Source organism: Schistocerca nitens, chromosome 7 (genome assembly GCF_023898315.1).
Source record: "Schistocerca nitens isolate TAMUIC-IGC-003100 chromosome 7, iqSchNite1.1, whole genome shotgun sequence".
NCBI lineage: Eukaryota > Metazoa > Arthropoda > Insecta > Orthoptera > Acrididae > Schistocerca > Schistocerca nitens.
In genome coordinates this window covers 147,725,878-147,747,399 of record NC_064620.1, presented here as the reverse complement: position 1 = coordinate 147,747,399, position 21,522 = coordinate 147,725,878, and the positions used below count along the sequence as shown (strand labels likewise).

The 21,522-nt window shown below is 39.8% G+C and overlaps 1 protein-coding gene across 1 annotated transcript in view; it reads left to right on the top strand.

The window, feature by feature from the left end:
* The first annotated feature begins 3,154 nt into the window (after positions 1-3,154).
* Positions 3,155-21,522, top strand: part of LOC126195288 (threonine-rich protein-like) — an 88,322-nt gene continuing 69,954 nt past the window's right edge. The window contains exon 1 of the mRNA XM_049933836.1: positions 3,155-3,250. Coding sequence (XP_049789793.1) covers positions 3,215-3,250 — 36 coding nt within the window. The 5' untranslated portion in view covers positions 3,155-3,214. The remainder of the gene's footprint in view (positions 3,251-21,522) is intronic.

Sequence of the window (21,522 nt, the reverse complement as noted above, 5' to 3'; positions counted from 1 at the left end):
GACTCTCAGCATAACTCCACGATGGCTGCCACTGAAGATCCCAGCAAACCAAAGAACCGACGCGTTGTTGGCTCCGGTAATTGAATAAAATGACAGGATCTGTGAAAATCGAATTAACAGATGACTACAGTTTCTTTTTCACTGACCAACGGAGCAACTGCCATTGTTGATAGTAGCGCGTTCTTCCTACTGCATTTCATACGCATCTGAAAGAATGCAATAATTTCGAAATAAAATAGGGTCCTGAAGTTTTCGGCGTTTACGTGCCGTAGTAATGTAGTACTACCATTAGTTCTCTGAGGCATGTACCTGACAGAAGCGAAAGCAGCAGATTGGCGGTTCAGAGACAACAGTCAGGTCATATGAAATTTGTGCTTGCTCAAAATGATCGCCAATCACTGTTAAATGATCCACAAATAATATCAGCGACGCTGTTTGCTAATAGCAGAATGAAATCAATGGCTGAACGCGAAATGCATTCGGCACGTTGCGTGTCTGTACCACGAGGTGCTGAGCTCGCAGTTCCAGCTGGCTTTTCTGAAACAAATATTACAAAAATCATAAATCATACACCACTTAATAATTGCGAGTAATACATTTTCCTTTAAATTGAACATAAATGTAACCAGTTTTTAACATATTGAACTATAAATCGAAACTAATTCTACTACAGAGAGACTTACATAAAATACGCCTACTCAGTCGACAGAGACAAGAGAAAAGAATACTCTGACTATTCCGCCGGTTCTTAGCAGAATATTTTATACATTATGAATGAAATACACACAACACTGGTGTAATATTCTACAATATTTATTATTTTGTTCAGCCACAACTTTAAAATATGTCACCACAGTTTACTGTTCAGTTATTTTCTTCTGTGTACAACTGTTGTAATTTGTCTAATCTTCAGAAACTAATGTATCACACATATCATCTTAGTTAAATAATCTTACATCGCATTTATTCCTAATTCCAACATTAACATTTTCATCTCTGGAGCAGCCAAAAACAAGTTCGTATAGAAAATTACACCAGTGTTGTGCGTATTTCATTCGTAAAGAAAAAAGTACAGTTTGCTGAGAGGAGCTTTACTCCTCCCTTACATTAGGTTGTAGAACAATTGAAAATACAATTCCTCCGGTTAGTTTCAACCACAGGCTGATTTCTCTGATGTCTTTGATCTGAGTTCATTCTTCATATTCGTTGTATTACATTTTTCAAAGACAATATGAACCATTTTCTTAAGAAAAGAACGCACATTCGCGCAAGAAAATCATTTTTAAATATTTGTTATATTTAAAAAGAGACGGCTTTCTTCAAGTAATGCTTTAGAGCCCAGTATACGGAACACACGTATCAGCACATAATACGTATGTTCCACATCTCCTTGTAAACCACTGTATCGATTTAAACCAGACTGAACACATACCACTTACTACCTGGAAAGTCCGCCTCCGGTAGCTGAGTGGTGCCAGAACGGTAGCTCAGCGTGTTCGGTCTGAGGGTTACGTGCCCTCTGTAATAAAAAAACTGAGTTAATCGATCATCAACGAACTTAAACGGTTGTCTTACGACGTCCGCCCCGAGCAGACGCAACGAACAAAATGAGATAAAAAAAATGTGGTCAGCGCGACAGAATGTCAATCCTAAAGGCCCGGGTTCGATTCCCGGCGGGGTCGGAGCTTTTCTCCGCCTAGGGAACTGGGTGTTGTGTTGTCCATATTATCATCATTTCATCCCCATCGACGAGCAAGTCGCCGAAGTGGCGTCAAATCGAAAGACTTGCGCCCGGCGAACGGTGTACCCGACGGGAGGCCCTAGTCACACGACTTCTCTTCTCTCTACCTGGAAAGATCATTGGTGGGCTAAAAACCACCTGCCTCCCACAGGGACATGTGTGTGGGCGAATAGGGGGCGCTATGGAAGCATAACTCAGCAAGAGCTAGAGCCATTTCAAACAAATTGGGTATAAAATTGCTGAACATATTTAAAAAAAATATAGTGACAGTAATATACCCCTAATATCGCTAGTGGGGCTGAGAAGCCGGGACATAAAAAAAGTTAGACAACAAACGATGTTAGTATCGAATCCACAGTTTTCAGGATCATAGATACACTGGTGATGGCCCTGATGATGTTTCACACCTAGGGGCGGAAGGGGGGGGGGAGGGTGGTTAGGGAAGTGGGGCAAAGGGCAAGGACAGTGACATTTTGGCATATTTCTGTCATGCCTGAATCAGTTTATGCTGAAACTGACACATGTATCGCTTGTTGTCTGGCAGTAAAATTGCTGTGAAAGTAGTACAACCCCTTTGGGCGAGGCTGGGCGTGAAAAACTATTGACATAAAAGCTTAACTCAGAAACGCATGGAGCAGTTTCAGCCAGATTTGGTAAATACACGACTCATTATATGTTCAAAAATGATGTGGGGGTAAGATATTCCTACTGACACTAGGGGTGGAGTCGGAGACTATATGGGGCGACATATAAAAATGTTCAAAGACGACTTATTGGTATTTCTGCCCTGTACTTAGCTGGCTTGAAATAATTTAAAAGTACGAAGCACAATCTGAGTCTTATTACAAGGTACTAGTGGCAGAAGTGCAGATACTGTGATCTTTTGTACATTAATATTTACTCACTTCATTGTGTTAGTTGCTATTTATCTGCATCTAACAGTCTTCCCATAAATATGTCACATAATTTACTACCTGATGTTTTCTGCATCGTCGTAACTGCAGCGCTAAGTGGACTACGCCTGTAAGTATAGACGAACTATTTTGCGTCCACACTTCAACTGACCTTTTTGAGGGGAAACTTGTCGTTTGTGGGGAATAATGTTCTCGAAGTGTCCTTGACTGCGCCACCCTATACTTCAGTACTACGAAGAAGCAACTTTTTTTCGTAAGTGACTGTTATAATGAGTACTTCACATGTCATGGCAAATGTGGAACTATATCTCTAATTATATCAGATCCGTATCAATATAGAAATTCGATAACATGATATCGATTTGTCAGAAAAGAGCCCACTGTTCTGGAGAAGTGTCGTGGAGAACTAATTAGCTACGTAGTAAATCGATTGGTCAGTTACTTCAACGGAATCAGATAAATTTTTCCATCGAGTGTTTAGATATCATTCTGTCTCATCACTGCCTTATTATCGCACACATACTGTCAAGTGCTCGTGGGTCGCACACGCTGCAGCAGAATGCGTAGTTTGTTGCTTGCCTTCCCACTACTTCTGGTAAGCAGTATTTGCTGTTTTCGTCACGTGTCTACATTTTTAACACTTGGACGAAAGTCTCTTTCTTCTGAACGGTAAATGTGAATTCTCTGTTTCTATTCACGCCAAACTGATTACTTTTCTGCCTAAAATTGTGTAGTGTGAAATCGACGTGATGAGCTTCACGGTTCTGTGAGTTGCTAATTGATGTATCCATTTTTCCACTGCGACACTCGGCCGTTAATACATTAAAGTTAAAAGAACGGATTTGTTGATAAATATCGCCAAAGTGGTCACATCACGCTCACGTAGATCATTCTTATACATTTTTGCACAGTGCTAAGAAGTCTGAATATTTTGAGAAATGCTCTCATTGTAATTATACACACAGGAGAACAGTGGTTCCTAATCAAAATGACACCCAGGTAGGCAAACTTTATTAAGGCTTACAATTCGAGCTTTCAAGAAAAGTGTCGCCTATTATATTGCGATTCACAATAAATTAATGTGTTTATGTATATCTAAAGTACTAGATAATAAAAAGAAGTAGGTTAAAAGACCTTTCAACTTGCGGTCGACTGAACCTCTGGACTGAGATATTCCGTAAGAAAGATCTAGATCCTTCCTTATAAAATTTTGATAGAAAACTTTATCTGGCAATTTCTTTTCTTTCTCAAATCTGTGAAGCAATTTTAAATTTTCGTGCCAAATTCAAGCCAACGTTATAAACTCAATCCTAGTTAGGCCCATTAACCTGTAATCTAAATCTCTGATGTGTACTACAAATATTTCTTTCTAAATTTCTTCAAATGTTCATTTGGAGAGCCGGCCGCGATGGCTGTGCGGTTCTAGGCGCTTCAGTCCGGAACTGCGCGGTCGCAGGTTCGAATCCTGCCTCGGGCATGGATGTGTGTGATGTGCTTAGGTTAGTTAGGTTTCAGTAGTTCTAAGTCCTAGGGGACTGATGACCTCCGATGTTAAGTCCCATAGTGCTCAGTGTCATTTGAACGATTCATTTGGAGAATCCCACCGGGGATGTCGTAGATGTCTGCTGATTCGCTACAACGACTTTAATCTCCTTTGAAGTGTGGTTCTAGGAACAATAAAACGACGTGCAGCAGTCCTTTCGATCATATCGGTTTCCAAAGGACTCGAAACCGCGTGCTTCATTGCAGTCGCCGTTAACTTCCATCGACCCCCACCAGCGGGCCACTACGCACTAAAAGCAAAACAAAAATATAAGTTATATGGTCCATACCACCCGACTTTGGTATGGCCCATACTATCCGACTAACACTGCACATTAAAACTTAGCGCAAACAGAAACCGGCTTGAATGAACGGAATTTCATTATTACGATACAATCTACATTAGGTTACTTAAATATTAAATAGTATTATGAAGATATTATTGCTTATCTTTGAAAGCATAAAACGATACTGAAAATTACATCGTCACTCAAAAACAAATAAAATTTAATTGCTCCACAAACTCAACTGCTACAGCTCTCAAGCTGTAGCAAATGGCAGAATGATGTCCGCATTTCATTCCAAGCACTGCATGCTTCCGCTGTTCTGGCAAAATCGAGAAACACCAGGTGGCTCATACTACACGCTGGCCCACACTAATTGCAGTTCTCCTGTTTTTACTGTTCCCTTTAAGATGAGCAGCTGAGCTTACCTAATACTATTTACTCTAATTTGTAAATGTCACTTTCCAGGGCTGAGGTTTTGGTTGCTTCATTAACAGATAATCGGATGTGATGTGCATTCCAGTGATTTCAATTAATTTGAATTTTTATTTGGCTCTGTTGAATTAGATTCTGTACAAAGATTGTACTAAAATGTAAGACAAGTCAATGAACACAATATTACATGGGCAAAAGCAGAAGAAATTCACAATATTGTGAACAATACAAATACAAGATGTACAATATTACAACCAAGTTTCAAGAAAAACCACACCACTGCAGACAATATACGAGTACATACAAGACATACAATACTACGTATATTAGCACACAAATTGTGTAATTCGTAATATAATACTGCTTCTATAAAACTTACAGCTGCAGAAATTCATTTAAATTACGTGCATTATGATTTATGAGGAGTTGTTTCACTTTCCTCTTGGATATTTGAGGGTTTTCAATGTCCTTTGTTATATTCAGTGGGAGCTTATTCAAGCCTGGATAACTCCTTTTTGAACTGAATAGAGAGTATTAAGTGAATCTTCCGTCGGTTCTTGGTAGAACAACATTATAATAAATGAAAACCATCAGTTTGCTTTTGTTCTACAATATTACTTTTATTGCTAACCGGTTTTCGCCTTACAAGGCCATCTTCAGACATTTACTGAGTATTATCAACAAAGAAGTTAAATGTTAGCAGACAACATTGGAAGAGAAGTAACACATCTAGACTGAAGTAGAAACATACAGTAAGTAACATCTTTGCAATGAAATAGTAAAAACTGAAAAGTACATAAATAACAATGGAGTTGACAAGAAACCCTTTAGCACAAAATAGGAATAGCATGCCTACATAACAGTTTCTATTAATAAACAAAACTAATAAAATAAGATAAAATTAGTAATAGACAAGGTTGCATCAAGGTTTCATACCTCTTGATGCAACCTTGTCTAATACTAATTTTATCTTATTTTATGTTTCTACTTCAGTCTAGATGTGTTACTTCTTTTCCAATGTTGTCTTCTAACATTTAACTTCTTTGGTGATAATACTCAGTAAATGTTGAAGATGGCCTTGTAAGCCGAAAACCGGCTATCAATAAAAGTAATATTGTAGAACAAAAGCAAACTGGTGCTTTTCATTTATTAGAATACAGAGTAACTGAAGGCTTTGCTTCTGACTTGTGTAATAATTGTGAACATCACAGTTAGTTTGAAACGTTTTAGTTGTTCAGTACAAAAAACGTCAGCGAGTAGACGTACTGACTTGTGAGCGCCAACATCCCAAGTGTGTTGAATAGGTGTCTACAGCATGTACGATTTGAAACACCACAGCTCAACCTCACAGCTCGTTTTTGTATTTTAAAAACTTTTTCTAGTTTTGCAGCATCTCCCCAGAATATTATACCATACGAGATAAGGTAGTGGAAATATTTGAAGTATGATACCATTATTGTCTGTCTGTAAACATAGTAAACATAGCGCAAAGAATGCGGAGCTTTCATTCCATCTTAATTTATTATTCATTTGTATTCCTAGAAAACTTAGAAGTTAAGTTTCATTCATTTTCTGACGATTGATCTCTATTTGAAGAGCTTTAGCTTGTCATTTGCTGTCTAAAAACTTTATTAAATTTATTTTTGAGAGAATGCTTGCTGTAAACCATTTGCTTACTTGTTGCGTTATTGTTTTAGCTGTAATCTGTATTGAGGATTTCATGCCTTTGATCGAGATACTTGTATCATCAGCAAACATTACGATCTTTGCATTGTTACTTATTGATGCTGGTAGGTCATTAAGGCACCCTAAGGAGATCAATGATTCAAGAATCGAGCCTTGCGGAACACCGTTTTTAATAGTTCCACACTCTAATTTTGTTGTTTCACCTGAATCTTTTAGCACAGCTCTTTGTTTTCTGTTATGTAAGTAGGATTCTACCTAAGCTAATGTTGGTGTTTGATGCCAAAGTGTGAGATCTTCTGTCCTAATGTGTTATGTTTTACACAGTTAAATGCTTCAGTGATAGCAAAGAAAATCACTACAGAATACCTTCTACAGTTTAGTCAAGAGATATATTATGAATAAGGTTTATTCTTAACTTACAGATTTATATCCTACAAGTTAATGTCAGTAGTCTGAAAACCAAATATTTCTCTCATTTGGATGTGGGATGTGTGTTGTCAACATTTTCACTGTTAAGGTATTGGAGTATTGGCAGAACAAGAGAAGTTTCACGAAAATATTCAGCGTAAGAAGCAAATAATTTTTGGAGGCTATCACTGCTCCTAATATTCGTTTGAATTCAGACTCAAGAAAGTTCTCATGCTGTCAGCTTAGCTCTCACGCTAGCTACATTAATCTGTATAAGATCGAGCTGTATGAATTCAGCTTTCACATCTACCGAAGGAGGGAAACTTATTATCTGAATCCCTATACCAGCATTTTTTGACGAGAAAAAGGAAATAGATGGAAGGTAGTTTGCTTGTCTTGCTTTTTCACAGGTTACGTATTTTTGGTTCGAGACCCACCTAGAACGCTTTGGAGATTCTACGGTAACGGCCAGTCTCTGTTGAAGCAGATGCAGAAAATTCCAATGGAAAACATTGAGGAACAGATTCTTGTTTCACTCATGCACGGGTGTGAACATTCATGGGATAAGGAAACTTCGTAATATGAAGAATAATGGTTGTCTTTGTACACTACAGTTCACTACGAGTTGCGTATCCTGCAACAGCTTCCAACAATAAATGCTACTATAGTACTAGAACTTCAGAAGCAGGTGCCACAATAAAACTTCCAGAAATTAACACATTCCTAATACTGGATGGTTATAATTAAACTTTCCCTATTTAATACTGTATAACACGGAAACTAATTACCGCACGAGTACGAAACTTGGTAGATTAATGTCCAGAATACGGGGTGCATGATTTCCACGCGTCACAGCACCACCGTTCTGTTCCAAGTATGGCCACCAGGTGCCGTGATCAGTCATCGTGATTCATAGTCTTAAACACCTGACCAGTCGCAGTGCACTTGTTGACGTGTCAACATGAGCTTGGACAAAAGGAGCAGTGGTGAAGCTCTATTATCAAAACAACAGTAACACTGCAGCTGCACTTTGAGAATATCGTCGTCTGAAAGAATTAGGGAAGGGTCCTACTTGTCCACCTGCTGTGCGGAGCATGATGAAGAAGTTCGAATCAACTGGAGAACTGAGCGTCGCTCTGGGAAGAGGCCGACGACCGGTTGCACCATAGGTGGTTGATGAAATAGCTGTTGCTATGGTAGACAACGCTGCGCGCAATTTCCGATAGTCAGGCAGTGCGTGTGCTATGTCACGACAATTGAACATCCCGTGGTCCACTGTACGGAAGGTGCTTCGAACCACTCTCAAATGGTATCCACTCAAGATCCATATCGTACAGCAACTTGCACCACAGGACGCACAACGTCGTGTTGACATTTCTCTTCACTTTCTCGAAAGGATAGAAGTTGACGAGGGCTGACGCTGGACCATCCTATGGACAGACGATGCTCAGTTTTCTCTGACAGGTGAGATGAACTCACAGAGTTCCCGAGTATGGGGTTCTTCAACTCCATTCACTGCGCATGAAGTTCTTCTGTATGGTGAACGTGTCACCGTATGGTGCAGCTTCACGGCTACGTTCGTCATTGGACCATTCTTTTTTGAACAGGCTGGCGCTCAAGGATCACAGATGTGCAGTGTGACTGGGCAGCGTTACTGCGATATGCTTCGCCAGCATGTCATACCCGCCCTACAGGAGAGGGACGCTTTGAACTCAACAGTTTTCATGCAAGATGGGGCCACACCGCACTTCGCTCATGAAGTTCACCTGCTTCTCCTAGACACATTTGGAGACGATCGAATTATCGGCCGATCGTTTCCAAATGCTTGGCCAGCACTATCACCCGATCTGACTCCCTGTGATTTGTGGTTGTAGTGCTACCTAAAGGACAGGGTTCACCAGGGGAACATTCACACACGTGCTGATCTGAACCCCAACATATCAAGAGAGGTAGCCAGCATACTTACGGCCATACTTCGTTTTGCTGTGCAGAATGCAATACCTGCACTTTGAGACTCTTTTGGTCACTGATGGGCGCCATATTGAGCCACTTTTGTAGCAGTAATGGTACGGGTATGTAATGGTATGATGTACCGTAGGAGCACGTTAAAAGTGTTCAACTGAATTGATTCTGCATTATTTCTCTTCCCCATGTCCCTGACATTAAGGCTACCATGTTTGGTACTCGTATCTTAATTAGTTTTCGTGTTATAACGTGTTAAATAGGGAACCTTTAATTATCACCACCCGGTTTGTTCGCAGGATCCGCAAATGAATTCAAGAGGAAGATTTCACTTCTCAACAAGATGTCCATTTCTCTGTTACCGAAATGTGAGCGGAAATAGAATTAGAATCTGTCAAAAAAACTAGGGAGGATACACAGGCAAGAGGATAACGTGTTTATGCGGCGGACGACTTCCTCTGTAGGTTTAAGCCTTTAAAATCCGTGCCGCCACATCTTGGTAATGGCTCTACGTCCCTCAACGACTTCCCAACACACACGCTCTTCGCAGTAGCGTAAACGAATATTGATACTCTGAGCGCCTTGTCAGTACACAAGAAACAGCTGGGAATATGCCTCTCTTACAACGTAAATTTTCGTTCAAGTAATTCATTTACTGAATTTATTTAAAATATCGGTTATCAAGAAAACATTTCTTCCCACTTCTTGCGAGGATCCCTTGTTCTAAAATAGCCTCTACCGAGTCCCGTGCACTGTCATAGCCACTTCGGGTTTTGTAAAGAATGATGTGGGGCTTCTATACTGTGCCAAGCAATTCGATTTTTCACCACTTCCACAGTCTGTGAGCAAAATTTCTCTTCTTATCCAAATAATTTCTCATTTGGTCTCGCAAGGTTGTGTGATACCCGTTCCAGAATTTCTTCCACAGAAAAATCTGAAATGGTCATCGGCAAACGAACTACACTGAAGCGCCAAAGAAACTGGTATAGACATGCGTATTCAAATACAGAGATGTGTAAACAGGCAGAATACCACACTGCTGTCGGCGACGCCTACATATGACAAGTGTCTGGCGTTGTTGTTAGATCGGTTACTGCTGCTACAACGGCAGATTATCAAGACTTAAGTGAGTTTGAACGTGGTGTGATAATTGGCGCACAAGCAATGGGACACAGCGTCTCCGAGGTAGCGATGAAGTGGGGATTTTCCCGAACGACCATTTCACGAGTGTACCGTGGGATCCGGTAAAACATCGAATCTCCGACATCGCTGCGGCCGAAAAAAGATCCTGCAAGAACGGGACCAACGAAGACTGAAGAGAATCGTTCAACGTGACAGAAGTGCAACCCTTCCGCAAATTACTGTACATTTCAATGCTGGGCCATCAACAAGAGTTAGTGTGCGAACCATTCAACGAAACATCATCGACATGGGCTTCCAGGGCCGAAGGTCCAGTCCTATACCCTTGACGACTGCACGACACTAAGTTTTACGCCACTCCTGGGCCCTTTAACACCGATAACCTCATGAATCCTACGACCCTGTATATCAGCAGGGGACTATTCAAGCTGGTGGAGGCTCTGTAGTGGTGTGGGGCGTGTACAGTCGGAATGATATGAGACTCCTGATACGTCTAAATACTATTCTAACAGGTGACACGTACATAAGCATCCTGTCTGATCACCTGCATACATTCATGACCATTGTACATTCCGACGGAGTTGGGCAATTTCAGCAGGACAATGCGACACCCCACACGTCCTGAATCGCTGCGGTGTGACTCCAGAAACACTCTTCTGAGTTTAAACACTTCCGCTGGCCACCAAACTCCCCAGACATGAACAGTACTGAGCATATCTCGGATGCCTTGCAGAGTGCTGTTCAGAAGAGATCTCCACGCCTTCGTACTCTCACGGATTTACCGACAGCCCTGCAGGATTTATGGTTTCAGTTCCCTGCAGCATTACTGAAGACATTAGTCGAGTCCATGCCACGTCGAGTTGCGGCACTTCTGCGTGATCGCGGGACCCTACACGATGTTAGGCAGGTGTACCAGTTTGTTTGGCTCTTCTGTGTCTATTACTGCGAAGTACATTGGCTAAGTCAAGGGGCATGCCTGGAATGATTTTTCGATTTAAATATCACTATTGTTGAATTTATGAAGGAAAAAGGAGTGGAGGAACGAAAATGAGAATATCTGGAATAGATTGCAGACTTCGTATTTTAGGTGGACCTGATTACGCACTACCCACAGTAAAGCATTGCAACTTAACTTCTTTCTGATTTGATGGGGATGCATTTAAAAAGAAAATCGTGTTTGCGAAGGGACACGTTCTGTCAAAACCAATCCAGTTTCCTAAGTTCACTGGCGTTAAGGAAACAGTGAGGATTAAAGAATTCATTGTGGTCTTGCAAGAATTACAACGATAGATTTATAAAGATTTGAGGACACTGTCAATGTTATATCTGTTTTCGAGCTGTTTTCGAGACCGTTTGCTGTTTCACTTGAAAGAAAGCGCCCCTGTGCATGTGCAGTTGTAACTGGATGACTTTCAGGGTAATTCCAGTTTTAATAACAAATTTTTTTTACGTTAAAACTGTCCAAGGTATCTACATTACTTTTCTTAGGTAGATTTTCCAAGTCTCCATAATGTTGTTGCAAAAATGCTACAATATTTCGATCGACTAAATGAGCCACGATTACGTGGCAGCTTGAGTGCGAAACTCTGTAAAACTGTCTGCGTCTGTTCGTATGCCAATAGTTTGTACCAGGTAACAATTATACCACTTCTTCAGCCCGTAAAAATTATGAATACTGAAAACTTGTTTGTGATCTTTGTTGTTGAGAAATGTGAAATCGTATGCAGTATTTCTGTTCTGCCATTTGAATGCAGCATGTTCGCTGCTTTCCCCTCTTCCACCCAACCCCCCCCCCCCCTCTTCTCGCACACAGACCGCACGGCGTGGCAGTGGGGGAAATGTGAAGCGAGGCTGAGCGCTTTGACACTTGGCCCGGGAATGGTCCATGAGCCAAAATCTTGGCCAACTATGGTGTAGGGCCTACACAGGCAGAAGATGTACTTTATGATCATTACAAAAGATTTTAAAAAATACAGATTTCGTTAATGATCGATAAGTTTCATTCACAACATACTTTTTAAAGATACACAGGTGTTAAGAACATGTAAGGTATTGAGGACAGAACAACAACTGTGTAAGCTGTAAATATTTTTGGTTTAATGTAGCAATCTGATCACAGAATACACGCTTTTACATAGTTTATAATGTGACAATGGTACAAGAGTTGTCAAACTAACGCATCTCTTTCTCAGAAATTGGAATATTCCTAAACACAACAATGGTAAATTTTAACTAGAAGCTTCTTTACAAAATTATTCTTACAACTACGTCATGATGTTGGCCAGTACTACGATAAATCATCCGATTCCGATTCAAAGTTTGGTACTATTTAGGATGATAATCAAGTCTACGGAGTATGGTTACTTTTTTGTGACAAGTTGAGCAAACGATTACCTAAGGTCGCTCGAGTTTACAGTGGTTGCAAGCTGGTGAACGAACAAGTTTACGCCTCTGCTCGCAGTATTTAACTTAGTTGCGATAAGCTGTCGTCTACATGGCTTCTCTCATCCTCTGAAATTCCTATGAAAACTAATTAAGTCTTTGCCGATTTTTCCAGCAGAAATTCTCCCTATGTTTCTCGTTATGTGAGAAAACACGTACTCATTCACAAGCTTGGAATATGGCGATATGCTCGTGCATGCCTGGAGCAGCATGCATATTAAAATGCCCTCTCAGTCCTCGCAAGAACAATTAACTAACTGGCTGGCTTATTTTTCCACAGTTGGAGCTCAACGATGCTACAGCTAATATCTAGATGAATGTCAGCTGCAGTGAACACAGTGTTCACACAAACTTCTCCTGTGTATCACACAGAGCGTTATGCGCCCCATTCTGCACTGGACGCAATTTCAGAGAAGAGTCCACGAAAATTTCACTCTCATCTTTCTCGTAGCCGAACTGTCGCTCCATCTGGGTTCTTTCGTTCCCCACGCCATAGCTGTTTTCGACCAATAGGAGCGTTCCTCTTATTCTGTGGAAACTCTGCCAATCGCAAAGGCCTTACCATTAAACTGCGTCGAAATCTCGGCACTTTACACCTTACTAGTTCGTTTCCACCAATCGGACGTTTTGTGCTCACTCCAGATGCCTAAAAGTTACATTTGTACATCACATGTGTACCACTCACTGTTCACGTGATCGACTGCGTCACTGATTTTTTTCGTATCCATTTGGAATTACGAAATGCAGTTTTATAAAGCTTCTTTCTGTCCTACTTCTGGTGACCCGTTACTTGCTCTCTAGTAAGCGTCACCTGCCCAGTCACTGACTCACACCGTGGGACGCCCCCTAAGAGGTTTTCGTGGTGCCTCCCGTGGTGCGGCCAATGCTTCTGCCCACGCCTGCTTCCGCATAATACGTTTCCTCTCGCTGTTTGTTTCACCTTCTGCTCATTGACATGCATTATATAGGAGTGGTGTGTTAATACTGTCGATTCAGTGTGATCCCTTTTGCATTACAGACTTTTAGGCAAATATGCTCATTACCACCGAAGTAAGTTAGGTGACATGTTCACCTACCCGTTACGATGTGTGAAGTTCTCATGTAAGGTGCGAAATTGACCGTCCTTTAGTCTGCTACCTTACATATCCTGCTCCTTGCACGTTCAGTTTTGAGCTGGGTCAATCAATGGTTGAGAAATTGATTGAAGTCAGTGCAAAACTGTTTGCAACTCCTTACTGTAGCAACTGACATGTTTACTGACTAACTTCCTATTTCGATATTTTGTACGCCTTAATCATTGGTTCGATCTAGTCTTCTTATCTTTTTTTTTTTCATTGTACTTGATTTCATGTTTATGGATCTGAGCTCTTAAGTTATGTACTTTTTTCTGTCAAAATTTAACATTCTTCCTAATTTCCTGATTTTTATACAATTATATTTAACTAATCTAAGGTCCTTTTCTTTCAATATAGTTGTATAAATTTCAATTTTCATTTATATTCAAAGAATTTGAGCTTATCTATCAATTTTTGTCATCCCTAAAATTTTAACTTTGAGACTGATCTGTTTTTTGATTACCTAATTTATGTTAAATGACGATGGATATGTATTGAAGTTGAGGAACCCTTCATTTAACATTATCGTCTCATTTTTCACTGTTTTTCACTTTATCTCCAGCTTTCATAACAATAATAATTCAAGAAAGTTTCATTTCTTACAATAAAGCTTTATGATCTATATTAAACTCAACCGAATCATTCCCATGACTTTACAGGCATAATCTTATTCATAAACGTGTTTATATTCCCCCCAAAATCTTAAATCTACGCTTTATAACTCTACAAAAATTTCCAAATTACTCTACAAAATTTAAACTGACATCATGGAATACCTAAACCCATTCATATGTATGTATCCTCTATTTATGACAAACATATCACACATTAGAATCTTAATCTCCTAAGAAATGTTAATATTAGGTTTTCTTAATTTAAACATGTTGAAAAATTTGAAATACAAGGAAATATTGTTGATATGTCAAGATTAAAGTTTTAAAAACATCGATAATAAAGATCTTTTACTAACACCTAAATGTCTTCATTTTTTTTTTTTGTTTGGATAGTAATCTGTCACAGACAGTTCTTTCTCCTACATCTTTAATATGGTTAATTGAAATTGTCACTTTTTTTCATGTGTTTCGACGTGCGTCCGTCGAACATGGAATGACGGTCGGCCGTGTGCCTCGCCGCGTCTCCGTTGAGCATAGAATGACGATTGGCATGCGCCTCACCTCGTTTCTGCTGAGCATGGGGTGATGGTCGGCAGAGAGAAAGGTTGCTGAAGGTCTGAGCGTGTTGTGAATGAATGGTTGCCTTTGTTCCATTTTTCATGTGCCCAAGGTGACGTTGTATTGGTATTCATACGAGTAGTCATCTCCTATTTCTCGGTATGACATCTGAGGATGTTTCAATTTGCCATAAGGAATATCGGATAGTTATACTGCTAGAACAGTTAAATTTGATTCTCGTTGTTAGTTAAATACAATAACAGTCTTGTATGGGAAGGGATTTGAAAAGGTTTCTTGATCTCTTCTGGTCCAGGCTCTTCCTTCTTGCTCTTCCTTCTTCCAAATCTTCTGCGTGGCATCTTCTGTTCTTGGTGCACCTTACTGTCTTCTCACTTGTGTCTTTGTTCTTCTCTGGACCGAATTGGGATTGACAACTTGTTTAATCTCGTTATCGATTAATCCATTCTTGTGGTGTCTACTTTGAAATTGTTGTGTATTCTTTTATTGTATTCGGTTGTTCATCTAGATAGATTGGACAGCCTTCCGTCATTTTCTTGGTTCGTCCCAAGAGTACTTAGGGGAATTCCGTATGGTCTGATAACAGTTTCAGCTATTCTGCACATTGAGTTACAGAAACGCGTCTCTTCTTCTTCCTGTGGTGAATTTAAACACCCGTTCGTCCTTGCTGTAATATGTTCGCCTCCGTTCCGGTTCAGTGGACATCCATCATCTCTCTATATGCTGCTTTAAACAGTTCGTGATGGAAGTGCCAAGTATCTAACACTTTCGCAAAATCATTGTTATAACGCTTGTATGTGGCTTTCGTATGAATAAAGCTCACGTCAGGGTACATGTTGATTGTATCCAGGATGCGTCGTAGCTCTCCAAACTTTTTCCAGAAGTGTTTTCCCCTTGGACCGTTGCTTCCACCAAGGCCTCTTCTACTGTCATCTTGTAAGGTGACGTACCAGGCACTCGCAGTCAGACTCCCTTCCCCTCGTGCCTAACCCCTCTCCTCAGTCCTGACATCGATCTGGCCGCAATGACGCTGCACCTTGTCTGCTGACTTCGTATCTAATACAATGTTTGTCCCTGAATTGATTATCTTACTTCTCTTATATCCTCACCTATTCTCTATTTCATATGACATCATTATCTATATTATTATAACCCTTTCTCCCTTAATTTACGCTACAACTTCACAAACATTAAATTTTTTAATAAACTTTACAAAAATTACCATTTACTCTATAAAAATGTTTTTCTTATCACTGTTTTTATTTATTCATCTCTTCTCCCCATTCTACTTAATTTTCGTAATATACAGGTCATGGTTTCCTCATCTTCATCACGATGGATAGTAAGAGTGATATTGATGGCGATGATGGTTAGTAAGTTAGTGAATTCCTTCCACCACCTCATTTTATTATTCTAACTACAAGTACTTCATATTATTTTTGAAAACTTGAAACCTTGGCTCCGACTCCCGCGTCTTTTTCTCTGCAAGCTCTTCGTTTTGGCATTAGCTGTAACAGAAATTCAAAGTACAAATTACATCTCCCCTCTTTTCCTTTTCTTTTCAAAAATGTTCTCTATAGTTCTATTGAATTGTTTTAAAGCTTAAATTTTTTTCTCAGTTGTACTTATCCCTTTCTCCTCTTTCTCGATAGTAAACATTTATGTTCCTTCATTTTCCCATCACACTCTTCCTTATTGAAATCCTTTCTGTGTTAATCTTACTTCCTACTGTTTACCTCCTTCCACGAAATAACATGTTTCTTGCTTAGCTTAATAATTCAATTCTCTTTCCTGATTATTACCTCCTAACGACTTCTTATATTTATTTCCCTCATATCTTTATTTCAGTATCAATTTGTGGTATCTTCCACAAATCATATATGCTTCACATATTTCCCCTAAATATCTCCTCAATTATTTGTTCACCATCCTCAATGGAACAAATTAGAAATGACTATCTCCTTCTTACCTAATTCTTTATTTCCTTCCTACTTCTTTACTTCCTTTCATCCACAAAACTCAACTTCATTCTTCTTTACACTACGTCTTTAAGAGAGAATCTACTACTATTTCGTCCAACTATCCACATGCTGATCTCTATCTTCCTCCTATCTTTCTACTCTTTCCCCAGAACACATTTCATTTGCAGAAGAGTTATTTTAGTTGTTACTTTCCTGTCTTTTCTTCATAATATCCTTTTACCTTCCTATGAAATTTACTTTATTTATTTAACGGAGATAAGTACAAGTTAAAAGTTTTATATGTGTGCATTTTGTTATCTTTCATACTCTTTGATTTGTGGACATTTAATACAACTAAATTCTCGTGTGGAGTCACTCTTTTTTCTTTTGTTTACTCTTTACACAATTTCAAATGATTCACATGATGCAAACCCAATGACTTTCCTGTTTTTGGATTAATCAGTTCGACTGCATTATCATGGACTACTTTACTCACTTCCATGGGGCCTTTGTATATAGAAAAGAACTTATGGCTTTCGTGTTTTTTCCTGCTAGAGAGATGGCGGGTTTTTACTAGTACCTTTCGTTCTAGTGCAAATATTCGTGAGTTTGCTGTTCTGTCAACTCGGTTCTTTCTGTTAAATGCCGCATTCTTCAAATTGTTCAGTGCTAATTTTACTAGATGCTGATGATGTACTCTGGGTACTGGTGGGAACTTAATTATTTCTCGGATTTTATATGGTGCTGGTTTATTTTTAAGAATGGTGTTTGGAGGTAATAACGTATTGCTACATGGCATTTCGTTTATAACATTTTAGAAATCAGACAAATGTCTGTCCAAAGTGTTTAGCTGCTTGCTATGATACAAACTACAGAGGGTTCTAAAATCTTTCATGGTTAGTGCAGCTGGGCTGGCGCTTGGCTTTTATCTGGAAATATAAATAGGTTTAATTTTATGTCGCCACAGCATGTTTTGCCATTGTGCCGAACGATATTGTGGTCCATTGTCCGATAGCATTTTATCAACCCTACCAACTTGTCGAAGGAAATCTCGTGTCAGCACTTTGCTTATGCTCTTCCCCGTTGCTTTCTTCAAGGGTGTAGATGTCACGTATTTTGACGTTAATTCTACAGCTACGAAAATGAATACATGGCCTCTCTGCATATGGGGTAATGGACCCATGAGATCTGTTGCTGCTATGTGTCTCAATTTCTCCGGAATGATAGGGAACATCAATGGTCTCGTTTGAAAAGTTACATGTTCAGCTCTCTGGCATCTCTTATGTTTAGCTAGAACCTGTCTGAGTCTTCGCTCCATATTTGCAAAGTGACAAGACATCTTTAATTTTAAAAAGCATTCCTTAGGACCAAAATGGCTGTTACTCAGATGAGTGTACCAAATGTATTTATTTATCAGTTCCCGTGGTATACATGCTACCCATAAACTTTTATTTGTGTTATGTCTGTAGAATAAGACATTGTACCTTATGAGATAGAATTGTCTAATGTCCAGTGATTCCCTGTTTTTTTACATACTTTTAATCTTGGCTAGGTCTGGGTCTTTGTCTTGTTCCCTGCCTAACTGTTTTAATGTATTGGTGACGAAATTTTCAAATGGCACATTTTTTAGGTAATATATGAGTACTTGCTCTTCTTCCCTTATTGCTCACTCTGCTTTTGTTAACTCCTTCTGGCAATCGGGAGAGATATCAGCTTTGACATTTGATGGTCCAGGCTCGTAAGTGATTAGAAAATCATATTCCTGCAGCGTTAACATCCACCGACCTAATCGTCCTGGCAAACGTTGGTTTCTCGTCCAAACGAAAAGTATCTGAATCTATGAAACCCCCATACTACTGCCAACGCTTCCAACTCCGCGATTGGATAATTTTTTCACATTTAATAAGGACTCGACTAGTGGAAGCTATTGTCCTTCTTATCCGTTGTCCGTCATCCTCATATTGTTGAAACAGCACCACACCCAAGCCTGTTTTCGCACTGTCGGTTGCCATACAGAATTCCTTTATTAAATTGGGATGGGCTAAAAGTGATGCCTTTACCAGTGACTTTTTTTAGTAGCTGGAACTCCTGTTCTGCTTGGTCATCCCACACCCAGGGCATCTTTTTACTAGTCAATGCACCTAAACGTGGGGTAGCAAGGGATCCTATCCAAATGAATCTATTGTAGAAGTTAATGGGTCCCAAGAAGCCACACAACGTCTTTCTATTATATGGCCTACCTATGTTTTGTATCGCTTGCAGTTTTTTAGGGTTAGGTTCAATCCCTTGTTTAGTGATAACATGGCCTAAAAACTCAACCTTTTTATTCCCAAAACTGGATTTCATTATGTTTACAGTTGCTCCATATTCTTTTAATGTCCTTAGCAATTTGTCAAGCTCCTCATTATGGAGTTCCCATAATGGTTCAAAATGGCTCTAAGCACTATGGGACTTAACATCTGAGGTCATCAGTCCCCTAGACTTAGAAATACTTAAACCTAACTAACCTAAGGACATCACACACATCCATGCCCGAGGCAGGATTCGAACCTGCGACTGTAGCAGCAGCGCGGTTCCAGACTGAAGCGCCTAGAACCGCTCGGTCACAGCGGCCGGCTTCCATGATGGCTCTGCTACTAAAATGACATCAACATAACAGGTGAGACGCTGTTGGAGTTCTCTGTCCAACACAGTCCCTAAACCTCTTATAAAAGCAGCAGAGGGTATGTTCAGTCCGAAAGGGAGTCTTTTGTATTGATAACTTCGTCCAAATGTGATAAAAGCCGTATACTTTCTGCATTCAGGTATTAGTTCTATCTGCCAAAAACTAGCTCTCAGATCAAGGGAAGAGAAAATCTTAACTCCAAAGAATTTTTGTAACAGCTCTTCCAATTTTTCTGGGAGGTCGTTCTCAGGAATGATAATGGAATTTATCTGTCTTGCATCAGTGACTATCCTAATACTCCTATCCTTCTTATCTACAATTTCCAAGGGACTGTTGTATCTTGACGTTGAAGTTTCAATAATCTCATCTTCTATCATCTTGTGTAATTCGATAAATACTTGTCTTCGGTAACACAATGGAATAGTGTAAGGTGGTACTCTAAATGGCTTCTGTTCTTTAACCTGGAATTAATATTGAAAGTTCTTAATGGCACCGGGTTTTGATAGAAACACCTCGAAATTATGTCGTAATACCCCTTCTAATTCGGCTTTGTCTGTTTCTGAAATATCCCTTTCTTGTCGCAAATTATTATCGCTCTCTTGATGAATTTCCACAATTACCTCGTGATCTAAAGGTATTGTTTCTTTCGCCCTCCTATATCGTGGTTGTCCCTCCTCCGATTGATACACATCCATTTGCATAGTCAATTGTTTGGAAGCCCCTGGCATCTCTTCATGCCTGAGTTCCTCTTCAAAATTAAGACGCACCTTCCCGAGCATAATATACCCTTCGTCCATATTGAGTGTAACTCGATATTGACCGATGAAATCTGCTCCTATGATTATAGATACAGAAAGTTTTGGCACAATTACCATGTTCGCTGCTGTTTCATGCCCCTGACATGAAAAAGTTACACGCGTTTGTCTACTAATTACCGCTGACGCACCCATGATCGGTCCTTTCACTTTAACACGTTTTGTCCGCAACACTGGTAGTGCCTGTTCAGCGTTACATTTCTCAAAAAGTTCTTCCGAAATCGCTGTCATTTCGCTTCCCGTATCAAGAATGGCGTCTACAAGCGTGCCACCTACCTCAGTCCGAACGATCGGTTGCACCTCATGAGGAGCTTTAGTTTCATTTTCATGTATTAATGCCTCCTCGTTCGAGTCATAGGTTAACCAGTCAATATGTCTAGTGTGGTTCTCCCATTGGTTTGTTATCGTTACTTTATTCTCCTCATTTCTTTTAACACCTCTCACCTGAATGCTTTGTGATGAAGTTATTTGCCCATAATCTTTATTAAACGCCTCTATTACTTCTTCATATGTGCCTTAGGTATCACTATTAGTGTTATCAATGGTGCTTTATTCTCTTGGCAGACTATTTCTCTCTCCGTTTCGTATAAATGAGCTACATCTTTTACAATTTGGTCATCGGTTTTTGTACTACTGTCTATATTCACCGTTAATAATTCCTGTTCCTCATCATCGGTCGAGTCCCAGTCAATTGAATCCCAGCATGTTGGTGTTTGTATCTGATTACCCCCTAAACCTACTTCAGAATCTTGCTGATCAAAACTAAGACTATTTACGTGTTTAATTATATAATTAATCATTTTGCGATTGAATTACTTGTGACTAGTCTTCGTACCGTTCATCTCGTCAATTGTGTCTTTTACCTGGGTTTGGTGGCCTCAACTCGATTTCCTGTACCGGTTCATTTCGCGTGTTTTGTCCTGCTAAAGCATGAATTTACCAATCTTCTAACATTCTGCGTGGTGTCTGTTTGTTCTATATTGTGTCTCCCTACCACTTTCGCACAACGACGCTCTGAGCGTGTTTTTTAGGGAATTGACTAGTTTGAACCTGGGACCTGTTGCTGGTAAGGAGACGCCAGACCACACATGACATGTAGAGTTCAGAAGAGTTCAGTGAGACTAGCGATGATATAACCAAATATTTAATGATTTCAGCGTCAGCTCCACTGCACTCCCTGTAAAAGAATCTTAATACTAACTAAATTTAGTGGAAGGGGTTC